At 37.3% G+C, this 12,547-nt stretch overlaps 2 protein-coding genes across 2 annotated transcripts; both read right to left on the bottom strand.

Moving 5' to 3' along the window:
• Positions 1-325: 325 nt before the first annotated feature.
• Positions 326-5,395, bottom strand: LOC107810157 (protein BOLA2). The gene is made up of 3 exons (XM_016634897.2): positions 4,852-5,395; positions 886-908; positions 326-779 (listed from the first exon to the last, which is right to left on the bottom strand). The coding sequence occupies exons 1-3, from the start codon at positions 4,912-4,914 to the stop codon at positions 584-586; spliced, it is 282 nt and encodes a 93-aa protein (XP_016490383.1). The 5' UTR covers positions 4,915-5,395; the 3' UTR covers positions 326-583.
• Positions 5,396-6,134: 739 nt separating this feature from the next.
• LOC107792783 (sm-like protein LSM3A) lies at positions 6,135-10,203 on the bottom strand. The gene is made up of 3 exons (XM_075228329.1): positions 10,036-10,203; positions 8,647-8,742; positions 6,135-6,689 (listed from the first exon to the last, which is right to left on the bottom strand). The coding sequence occupies exons 1-3, from the start codon at positions 10,150-10,152 to the stop codon at positions 6,609-6,611; spliced, it is 294 nt and encodes a 97-aa protein (XP_075084430.1). The 5' UTR covers positions 10,153-10,203; the 3' UTR covers positions 6,135-6,608.
• Between the last annotated feature and the right edge of the window lie 2,344 nt (positions 10,204-12,547).

Here is a 12,547-nt window from a genome sequence, read left to right as displayed (position 1 = left end):
CATCTTTCTCCCCTGATCTGTCAACAATGCGCCTAGTCTAACTAGCCAGTTTCGTCATCTTTCTTCCCTAGTCTCTCCACAAATTGCCAAGTTAAATTATGAGCCGAAGCTACCCCACCCCCCCACCACAACCACCACCACCAAACAAAAAAAAAAACCAGGAGGTTCCACCTTCTACCTCCCTCAGTCCCTCTTCACCATCAAGCTTCCAGCTGAGCATCTGAGCCCAAAACCTTCTACCTCACCTAAGTTCAGCAGCTTCACCTGAGCTCTTCTCTATAGGTAAAAACATGTCATCACCTGTCAATTAAGCAATAACAATTGATTGAATCCCAAAGCTACTGCATTATTCAATATATAGTTAAAGTATCACGGTCTCAACTCTAGAAAGTTTGACCAGCTACTGCATTATTCAATATATAGTTAAAGTATCACGGTCTCAACTCTAGAAAGTTTGACCAACACATGATATAAGACAGTTTTCTTAACCTCCTATAACAGTTACCCCTCATCAGATAAGGAGAAGAGTATTGTGCTATATTCATCAAGCATTTGGGCAACGAAGATGATCATATATCATATTTTAAGCAGTTGCTTGAGACTTTTCAGATTCCTGCTGTTGATTCCACTGCTCTGGAGTTAGAGCTTTTGTAATAGAGAGAGCATGGATTTCCTTCATCTCCTCAGCCAGTGCACCATTAACCAGTCGGTGCCTATCCAGCAATCTTTTGCCTTCAAATTGTTCAGTCACAATGACAATTGAGAATTTTGCACCACATCTGAAAACAAGAACAAGAATTCTATGTCGGACAAGAGAACCAAAAAGGCATGGAACTTTAAAAGTAGTTTTGTAGTTCTCAATACACTCCATGCCTAGGAACTTACCCCCCAGATGTATCAATCACTTCCTGACAAAAGAAAAAAAAAGGAAACAAAACAATGCTTAGGGGATTTTACTGGGCAAAAAGAATCGAATAAATAAACATATGAAGGTTTTTGAGGTGTTTGAAAGAGAAATTAAAACACACGAAGTTATGCCTGAGTGCTTTTGATTATCAAATACTCCTTAAAGAACAGAATTAATTGCCACGTGCATTTTAATGTGTAATATTCTAATAAACTACCCCTTCTACATCCCATTCAGGATTCCAACTTAAAAAAAATTAAAAGGTAACATCTTGGTTAGCGGATTAGAATAAGTGATTCTTAAGATAAATACTTTAAAACAGAGTACTAATGCTGGTGAAATATGTGTTCATTTGATGACATTGAAATGCAAAATTCTGTTAGAAGCACTAAAGATTGATAAAGTTTTACGACAAATTAAGATCATCTACATATGACTAACAATAAAATATCTAATTTGATTCAATGGATTCACATCCCACAAATCCAAATAATGTCAATAATGCAAGAAATCTGAAGAATTGATAGCAGAAACTGCACCCCAAGGGTGTGGCGTAATGGTAGTGAGGTGAGAGGAGAACCATAAGGTCTCAGGTTTAAATTAGGCGCCGCCTTCCAGACTTCTAAGATTTCTTTCCATCTACCTAAACTTAACCTTATAAAAGATAATTGTGTGTGCTCACCTAATTCAAACCCAGAAACTACCTCATCTTAAGTTATCCACAAATAACATTGAGTAGGAAAATTCTTCTGGTTATCTAGGATTATATAGCAGGAGGTTCAGATGGACAAGCTCTCTTCTTCTTTTTTTCTCTTTTTGGACAATTTGTAATATTGCATTAGTCTCCTGTATTTAGTTCCCATTCAATTAATTAGATTGGTTACGGCTCCGACCATCTGGGCAGAGGAAAGAAACGGAAAGAGATCAAGTTAAGCAGCATATGTAGTAATAATCTAATGTAAAAGGAAAAGAAAAGATTCACACCATGGGTATTGAATTCCTACATTGCAGCATACAGGAAAAGAAGGATTCACGAAAAGACGATCTCAAAAAGAGAGGAACAGATACTACGGATTCGTATAGCAAACACAACTACATTGGAATTTGGGACCAAGGCAGAGTTAACTGATCAAGTGTACAAGGAAAAGGCATGGAATTCCATATATCTCAAGAGTAGGAAGTACAAGCAAGAGCATCAATATGCTAGTCCAAATGTGCATATAACAATCTATAAGCAGATGAGGAAAAGCAACTCTATTCAGCTAATAAACAACGAACAACTATCACAGAGAAGGATAATAGACAAATAACTATAACATGCCCAAGAAGTACTGAGGGGACGGAATACATTTGTGGCTTTTCTAGATCAAAGTACAAATTATTTATTCCATGTGAAGTTCCTCTTCTCCAATTTACAGCTGATCAGTGTCTGCTGCTTATGAGAGACAGGATATTAACTTCAAGATGCTTGCCTCATAAGCCTACATTCAGTTCTAATCTCCTAATTATGCTCACTGCAAACTCATACCTTTGTTCCTTAAACCTGACATAGCTATAAGATCTTTTCTTTCGCACTCATTTTTCTTTTCTATTTTAGAAAGTGTGGTTGAAACGATAATGCTTCAAAGTAAAATGTTCTTGAAGCTTTTATTATGCAGCACCTTTTATGTTTACAGATTGGCATACTACAACACATAATTAGATACAGTAAAGAAGAGTAACGACCTACATACATATGCCTCTCTTATTGACATAAAGAATAGGTAGTTCATATATATACATTCTATGTATTCCCAGAGGCAGATCCAAGATTTAAACTTGATGGATTCGACCTTTAAGGAATTACTACTTAACTCAATGTACTTCTAATATTATGAGTTCAGATCTAATATTTGTTGAATTTTTAGTGGGTTTTCCGTGGCAAAACTACTGGATTCAAAAGAACCTGTTGTCGAGGAGCTGCATCCGCCACCTGTATTCCCAGAAAAAGAGAAACTCTCTCAGGTTCCTCAATGATTTAAGTTTCTCTCAGCTAGACCTTGATATACCTGAAATCTTAGTATACTGGGATATGCTCTTAAGATAAGGTTTTATTTAAGCACTTTTTCAGTGCACGCTCCACCAACAAGTTCAGCTCATCCTTTAGAAAATCATTTCAACGTTAAACGTTTTAAATCTCTTCATTTCCGAGACAGGCAATTTGTGACCAGTGATCACAACCAGGAAACCCTCTCATACTCAGAGAAACTTCACAACAAATGAGCTATAGCTCACCTGCCTTCCCTAACTTCAAGCAAATGTACCAGGGAATGTACCAAATAAGTAGTACAGGGGATACCATTTTATAGCTTTCCGCATTTCCAAGAATTCAGCCGCAGTCCAAAATTAGCAAGATACCTAGTAGAAAACATAGTTAAACAAATTTGTGAAGTAACGAGTAGATCCCGAAGTCATTCTCCATGGCTGGCTTTGTCCTTCTCACATGCTACTTATGATAACCAGAAAACGAAGTAAGCTAAACAACCTCAGAATTGTTTTACATAATTCAACATTTCGAAAACCAACTCCATGCCTAATTCCTCACCCGACTCTAACACACTTCCCACTCAGATTCCCACATGTGGTAGTTTTCCCCTGGTTGTTGCAACAGAACTCTTAAAATATTTACACAACCAATTAAATGAATTTTGTTTTAATAATAGTGTTGCCAGGGCCAAGTTGTCTGTTGTCCTGGCCAACTTGCATGCATTAGACTATTCCACAAGGTACCCACTACCTCCCACCAGCACAAACAGGTAACTCTTGTCACCAAGGCTTAGGCAGATGGGAAGAAATAAATCACTTAACCTTTTCGTCTCCACTGAGATTTGAACCCTGATTTCATTGATTTTCACCCACTCCATCGACCACTAGGTCACATACTTGGGTGCAATACCAACTAATGGAAATTCGCACCTAATAACCAAATAGCAGTAAAGGGAATACTAATATATGGAATTTGAACCTACAAACCTCTTGGTCTCATCGCTTCCACCTCAACCATTGGGCCAAGACGAAAATTGGCTATCATCTATTTCTAGTGTTAGAAATTACAGTTTATATGCCAAAGTGGAACCCTACAAAATTTGGATTGCAAAGTGGCAAATCCCACAAATATCAACTTCCTAGTGCAGAACCCCAAGCAGAGCAGATTATAAGTTAACGAGGGCACTGCTTCATGATTAAATCCACTAACAAATCAAACAAAAATAAATAATCCCAGAAACACTTATTCTCGAAACGTTTGCTAACAAATAACGGCTTCCAACATCACCAGCTAAATACAGATAACAAGAACTTACACAGTTATTTTCATATCAGATATTTAGTGAAAAACACCTTGGCGGACACAGTTACTCAGTACGTGTGCTGGTTGGAGGTAGCAGGTACACCGTGGAATTAGTCGAGGTGCGCACAAGCTGGCTGGAATACCTCAGTCATCGGGAAAAAATGAATTTTTTGTTGTTGAAAATACTCAATTCCTTATTACATAATCACTCATCTAAAACTTAAAATGTTTTCGGACCTATTTTTGCATAATCATTTATATATTATTGCAATAAAAAATTCTGCATTTGGGAGAATTCCCATTAGAAGGTAATATCTCGTATTCTCATTTCTCGCTTAGTTTAAATATCACTCGACAAATCATTTAATTTGAGTGGTAAATTCAAACAAGGGAAAACCCAATAGCAATTCACTAGGTTTTAACAAACTCTAAAACCATGAAAACCTCAAGTGCCTGTTTAGTTGAGATTTCCTATTACAACTAGTTACTAGTAGGTAGCTCAATAAATTGAAAGAACACACAAAATACATGAAGTTTAAAAATTAAAAAAACTCACACGCACACGCACACAAAAATCATATATAATATATACGGAGTATATGCAGAATATTTTTACCAGATGAGAAGGGTTTAGCTTTGCCATTAGAGAAGATTCAACCTGCTCCTTTGTCACCCCCATGATCCAACCCTCTCTCTAATTACAGTTACAACTTACACCGCTTTGTGGTTTTCTCTTTTTATTAGAGGGAATTGCAAAAGCTATGGGAGTATCTTTTAAGCTGTGTAGAAAGGTCAAATATGAGTATTTTTTGGCAAGTTAAATATTATTACTAGATCCTAAATAATAGACTTTCGAGTAGAAAGGTCAAATGTTCTGACTTATATTTTTTTTTTACTATAAGTTCTAAGAAATTACTACATATTCGAAAAGTACGTAAATAATATACTATAAACACACAATCCTTTAAAAGTAAAAAATAATAATTAGATGTCGTATGAGAAAATTATTTTTTGAAAAAAAAATAAATTGACTTTCTAAATAGTAATGATATCTGCAAAATAAAACCAATGTTATTATAAAATAAGCAGTTTGTTAAAAGGAAAACTGAAAATGTTGAATAAGAAACATAACCACTTCTACTTCGATATTAATTGTTTATTTTTTCGAAGAACACTTTACTAAAGAATTGAAAACCCAATTTTAGGGCAAACAAGGTCTTATAGTCAAACTTCTGTCTACTGCCAGTAAAAATAAAAGAAGAAAATTCGCTTTAAATTAGATCCTATATGAGTGGAAGAGCAAGGAAATTGACCCATTATTTGAAAAATATAGGGAATTTTTGACAGCAGCATAACGCATATATCCCGAGGAATCCAGTTCGAATAAAATAAAACAGAATGAAAAGAGGGAATAAACAAGAAACTAATAAAAGTTAACAGAAAGCGGAAACAGCAGAAAAATTTCTCTGTTTTTTTCTTCTTCATAGTACTCAATTCCACCATTTTCAAGGCTCTTATCCCAACTTACTGCTCTTAAGTCTTTAACATTCGCTTAAAGAGAAAAAGCGGTGACAAATAGGAAGGAAAAGGTTTTTCAAGAAACATAGACAAGTGCTTAGATTAGATTAATCTGACGAGGAAAGAGTAATGTTGTTATGCCAAAAGCAGCGCCGGACAGCTAAGTTGCTATGAAAAAACTGTTGCGCTGCAAGAAATCCTTCTCTATACAAGTTCTCGGAGAATGATTGAGATTTATCACGTACTAGACAAGCAAAAGCAAAAGATCCACGCTCCTTTCTACACTCCTTGCTCTATCATCAGAATTCAGAATGAATGATACGCCCAACATACAAGAATCTACCAGGGAAAGAAATCACTAAAAAGCCAATGACAAATAAATAAGGAAAAAATAGAACAGACAATTCTCTCACTTAGCAGTTGTCCCTTAACAACAGGTAATTTACCCAGTGAAATAGTCGATATGCAAGCTGGCCCAGCGACCACCTTTACCAAAAAAATACTAATAAATATCCATATATTAGGACAGATTCAAGTTAAGAGCATGTTGTCAGTCTTTGAGACCCCTATTCTGATGAACAGTCGGTACCTTACCAATAGGCAGTTCAAGATTCATGAGGCCCTAATCAATTACATAAACTTATGAAGCTCAGGGTACAAAAGCGAATGCTAGAATGATCACAAGGATTTCAAAATTAGTAGTCTTTTGCTTCGAAAACCAGATTGTTACACAGACCACCTTCCTCAACCTTTCCCCAGTAATAGTCTATTGAGTCAACTGCAGCACCTTAAACAAAATATAATGTGATTGCAGATTTGGATACACAATTATGACCAGCACAGCTTTTCTCCTGATCAAACAGTCCGCAGTGGAGGAGACACCAGTATTACACCATCTCCACGAACAAATAGGAAAGGGACGGTCCGTCTCGTCGTCTAAAACACAATCAAGAGAACCAGGTCAGCTGATTTTGCAATCATCAGTGTGCAGAAATATTGGAAATAATTCCTCCCCAACTAACCTTAACAGACAAAGAGCAACTCTTGCAAAAAGCAATCCAAAATAAACACATTCCGCTACAAGTGCAATATGTGTGTGGGTGGGTGGGGGTGGGGGGTCAAATTTCAAAGTGCATAACTTTTCACTTAACAGTATGTGATGCTCTGCCTTTTACCGGAAATTATGTACATGTACAAAGATCAAGTTTGTGTTAAGACAAAAAGGGTTACACTGCCGCTTCAATTAGATCAAATTAGAAATCACTACATCACTCAATTGTCATGCAACATAATTACAAAAGAATTAAGTATCATGGCATAGTTTGATTCCGAAGAAAGATTAAATAATTCCAGGTATTTGTATTTTGTCTAAGAGTAGAAAGTTTCTTGGAACTTCAGGATTAGAAAGGGAGCTAAATCAGGCTGAGAACTACGTTAGTCAGACCCTTAAATTCACCTGGAACACCCTGGGGAGTGGGGTCCAAGATGACCTGATATGCTGTGGTTGAGATCTGCTTCTGAGATACACACATAGGTGCCTCTCTAGCCTTTTCAGGCATGATCAATTACCATAAATATATCGGATTATACCCCAGAAGGTTTTTTTTTAATACCCCAGAAGGTTAGAATGGAGAGAGCACAAAAGGATAACTTAAACTCGTTTTAATCCTAAATGCCTAGAACAAATACGCAAAAAGAGACAATTCTACTCCAAACTTTTTAACTCCCAAAATAAAGCTAATTTAATCATCAGCCTTGTAGATAGTGCTTACCGGAAACTGCATTTACTTGTTATCAATAGCCTTGCACCAACTCTCAGTTGGTATCCTTGTATCCATATTAAGGGACCTAGGCAAATCAACTGCCTCAACATGCATTCTTACTTTACTTACCCAAGTTCATATAACATAGGCAAAGCAACATAGTTTTCCATCTACTATAACTCCTCATGTAGAAAGCAATAAAGGGAAGCCCGGTGCACTATGCTCCCACTATACGCAGGGTCCGGGGAAGGGCCGGACCACAAGGCAATGCTTAGTGAAAATGTCCTATTTTACTTTAGATAATCGGCTTCCTCCACTACTAAATTAGGTTTCTACTTCATCAGGTACACAGAGAACATAACCCGAGCTCAAAAATGGGTACCCGCAACATTTGAGACCCTAAAGACATTGTTAGCATGACTTTACCATTAAAGAGCTACCCATTACTTGCACAATATTATCTCTACTCAGAAACACCAAATTATTGCACTCATAGATTCCTCTTTCTCATGTATAACTACAACATAACATTAGAACCCAAAGATAACCCCCAGTTAAAGAAATAATATCACATCTTTCAAGACCAAAAGGATTTCATGTCAGAAGTCTTTTTAGCCAGTTGGTGCACGTTTCGAAACTCAGTGGATAATGGGTGCAGCCCTCTACCCTTCTCAACTCAATTTGTTACATAATTCGAACACATGAAGTGCGGCTAACCTACACTTTACTACTAAACCAATGGCTTCATGTGCTCTGATTCATTATTTGGGCACACTGCCGAAGTGTTTCAAAGGTCTGGTTTAGTGTTATATCGGGAGTTACTCCACGTACTGCTTAACGTAAAACGGGTAGTGAATTTGTTTTGTCTTTTGTAGCTCTGGGAACTTGCTTCATTTTCATGAAGAGCTTTGTGAAGTCGCCAAACATATCACTTTACTACTAGACCAAAGCCCCCACTCCCGGAGAGGGGGGGGGATGTTGGGTTACTAGTACATATAATCCACTTGTCAAGCATCTTACATCAGAGGGTCTTGCTAACTTCAACAATGTATTGCAATGACCAGAAAAAGGGGAAAGAGATATATCTCAAGTTCAAAAACTAAGAGTAGATATAGAAATATTAAGCATACCCGAACTATCTCTTCATAAGTTTCATCATCAATCTCGATTGTGGTCACAATTTCTTCAACATCACCAAGAATCATATTAAGATGCTGATCATAAGCCTGTAAAGGAAAACCCATAAGCGCTTAGTGTCAGCGCACAGCTTTTCTCACTAATGATTTTACGGAATTGGAAAACTCAAAAGTCGTGTGATGCCAGTGAAATTAAACAAGAAGTAAAAGAGAAAAGAAAACATCTAGAAATATTAAAGCAGATAAATAACAAGATGTTCCCTTAAAAAATAACATAATCCAGTAATTTCCAGCAACATCATGTAATTGTTCTTCAGCATTACTAATAATGCAACTATGTTACAGCTGTCTTATTTTCCTAATCCAGACTATGAGACCAGGCAGCCAAATATTTGCAGAAATAGGCAAACAAGAAAAGCAACCACCAGTTTACATGCAGGTAAAATGCATTTCATATAATGTCTGTGCAAATCAGGAAATTAATGTACTGCAACTGCAAGTAGTTTTCATTGAGACACATCATTGCTTATTCCCTCTCCCAAGGTTCTTTGTCAAAAATTTCACGTTTAACCCACCTTGAAATCTGAATGCTAACATTTGGAAATGTTACCTCTACACATTGCTTGAATAATAGTCTAGGTTTACTTTCACAGAAACGTTTCTGCCTCTATTGCTTTCCGATTGTTCCTACTTTTCAGACATCTTATTTTTCAAGAGATAATGACAAATAAAATACCAATCCATTTCCCATGTTTGTATTACCTGCTTGAATAATGATAGTGCATTAGTATCTTTAAACACCCACTTTCCTATTTTTATGCGTTAGCTCATATTATTATAGTCTTCAATATCAATCTAGAATTTTTGCACCGCTATATTCGTACAGAGCTGACCCCAACTATCTTGGAATTGAGGCGTAGTTGTTGTTGTTGCTACTATAATCTTTAGGACTACATAAGCAACATGAAAATTCAGTAGGTTTTTAGGCAAAATAAGCATACACTTTGATTTATATGATTGTGCTCTCTCTACAATTACTAGTATGTGCTAATGCGCAATAATTTGCACCAGGTGCGGCTATATAAATAATGTAAATATTATCCATCTAATTGGAAAAAATATTCTGTTAAACAAATGAACCTGAACATAAGGTAAAAAAGTAGAAAACAAAGAAACAGCATAAACCCTAGAATAAGAAACAAAAGGGGCAAAGGTACATCATAGGCTAGCTAGAAAAATCGTAAGAATCCACCAAGTTACATACATACATAGCTCAATATGAATATTCGACCAGATAAACTATCAACAAGAAAGATAGATGAAACATGGGCAACAAAAAATGGAAAAAAAAAAAAAAAAAGGAGAGGAAACAGTTAAAAATACATGAAGTTTGCCGCGGAGTTCTCTGTCGGAACGGAGTTTAACGTAGATTCTCTCGTCAAGACTGAGCCTTATGAGATCCAATGGCTCCTTCACTGCACTCTCCTCTTCACTTCCCATTGCGCTCTCTCTCTCTCTCGGGAAATTCAGACGCGACTATTTGATTTTATTAGCCAAAAGATTATGTTATATGGAAGTGGGGAGGGTTAGTCGTTGTGGTTTAGAGGCGCAGGTCCAAAGGTAGGCCCATCTAATAGGCTCGGCCCAATCGAGAAGGAATTTAAGGCCTCTTTAGTTTCCAATTTGACAATTTGGTTGGTGAAAATAGCACGGGCTAGTCAGTTTTTGGACTGGTAATTGAAAAATAGTCAGCGTTTGTAAAGTTAATGAAAAATAGCCACTATTTTGCCGCAACATGAAAAGTTCCAACATAATATACTGGAGATTGGTGCACATGTGTATGAACTTCCAGCATATTATGTTGGAACTCTATCACATGGAAAGTTCCAACATAATATACTAGAGATTGGAGCACCTGAGTATGAACTTCCAGCATATTATGCTAGACCAGTATATTATACTGGAACTTTAGTATATTATGCTGAAAGTTCACATGTAAAAAATTCGAACTCCAATATATTATGCTGGAATATTTTTCGGATTTTGAACAATATTTTCGTTCAGATTTATCTTTACATGAAAAGTGGTTAACTTTCGATTACTTTTGAAACTGTAGCTATTTTTCAATTACCACTTGTAAATCTTGCTATTTTGAGGAGTGTGTCTATTTCTGAGAATCAATTTGGGTTTATGTCGGGGTGTTTGACTACATAAGCCATCCACCTTATTAGGAGATTGATGGAGCAGTATAGGGAGAGAAAGAAAGACTTGCATATGGTGTTCATCGACTTGGAAGAGGCGTACGATAAAGTTCCGAGGGAGTTTTGTGGAGATGTTTGGAGGCTAGAGGTGTACCTGTTGCCTATGTTAGGTTGATTAAGGACATGTATGATGGAGTAAAGACCCGAGTGAGGATGGTGTGTGGGGACTCGGACCATTTTTCGGTGATTATGGGGTTGCATCAGGGGTCGGCACTCAGCCCTTTTTTGTTTGCTCTGGTGATAGATGTATTGACGCTCCCACATCCAAGGGGAGGTGCCGTGGTGCATGCAATTTGCAGATGATATTGTATTAATTAACGAGACGCGAGATGGTGTGAATGCGTAATTAGAGGTATGGAGGCAGACCCTGGAATCTAAAGGTTTCAAGTTGAGCAGGACCAAGACAGAATACTTGGAGTGTAAGTTTAGTGGCGAGACTCAAGGAGGGGAAGGGGAGGTGAGGCGGGACTCGCAGGTCATCCCTATGAGAGGGAGTTTTAAGTACCTTGGGTCTATTATTCGGGGGGCTGGGGAGATTGATGAATATGTCACACATCGTATTGGGGCGAGATGGAGGAAATAGAGACTCACTTCTGGTGTTTTGTGTGACAAGAAGGTGCCACCGAAACTTAAGGATAAGTTTTACAGAGTGGTAATCGGACCAACGATGTTGTATAGGGCTGAGTGTTGGCCAGTCAAGATCGCTCATGTCCAGAAGATGAAGGTAGTAGAGATGAGGATGTTGAGATGAATGTGCGGACACATCAGGTTAGATAGGATCAGAAATGAGGTTATTCGCGACAAGGTAGGTGTGGCCCCTATTGAGGACAAGATGCGGGAAGCGTGGCTCAGGTGGTTTGGTCATGTGAGGAGGAGGAGCACAGACGCCCCGGCGAGGAGGTGTGAGAGGTTGACATTGGAAGGCCTACGAAGAGGTAGAGGTAGGCCAAAGAAGAGGTGGGGAGAGGTGAAACTTGTCTAGTTTAGGTTCCAAATAAAGCCATCGGTAGCTCACTGAAAACTCCTTGTATAGTTTCGAAGGCATATATACCCTCCAAATACAAATACATAGACGATAATCACAATGATTATTGTGGATGAAAATCATTACGACCATGAGTTATGATTGCACCCTTGCATTATTCGTGGGAATAGTATAGGATACAAGAATATTTTCGAGCATTTAAAACAAATTCTTTCGACTTTTTCTCTATTTCAGAAAAGCCAAACCATATTTGTGATTCGTTCCTTTCATTATCGTCCATATATAGAGGAAGTGATTTTTAAATAATACTTTCCTCCTTTTCATTTTATATAAATACTATAGTTAAGGCACTATAGCAAAGAGGAGAGAAGAAAAAAAGGTGTAATTGAATCCCCTAATTTAAGGCACTAATAATGAATTATATATGGAGAGAGGCGCAGAGATTAGGTAAAGAGGAGAGGAGAGAAAAAATGTATAACTAAATCCCCTAATTTAAGGCACTAATAATAGATTGTATATGTCACGACCCGAAATTTCCCACCGACGGGACCGTGATGGCGCCTAACATTTTATTTGCTAGGCAAGCCAACGTTAGAGAATAATTAAACCAATTCCTTATTCCCATTAATTAATTAACAATAATTAACTA

Source organism: Nicotiana tabacum, chromosome 13, assembly GCF_000715075.1.
Source record: "Nicotiana tabacum cultivar K326 chromosome 13, ASM71507v2, whole genome shotgun sequence".
Classification (NCBI taxonomy): domain Eukaryota; kingdom Viridiplantae; phylum Streptophyta; class Magnoliopsida; order Solanales; family Solanaceae; genus Nicotiana; species Nicotiana tabacum.
The sequence above is the reverse complement of the archived record's forward strand: the minus strand, read 5'-3'. Positions and strand labels throughout refer to the sequence as shown.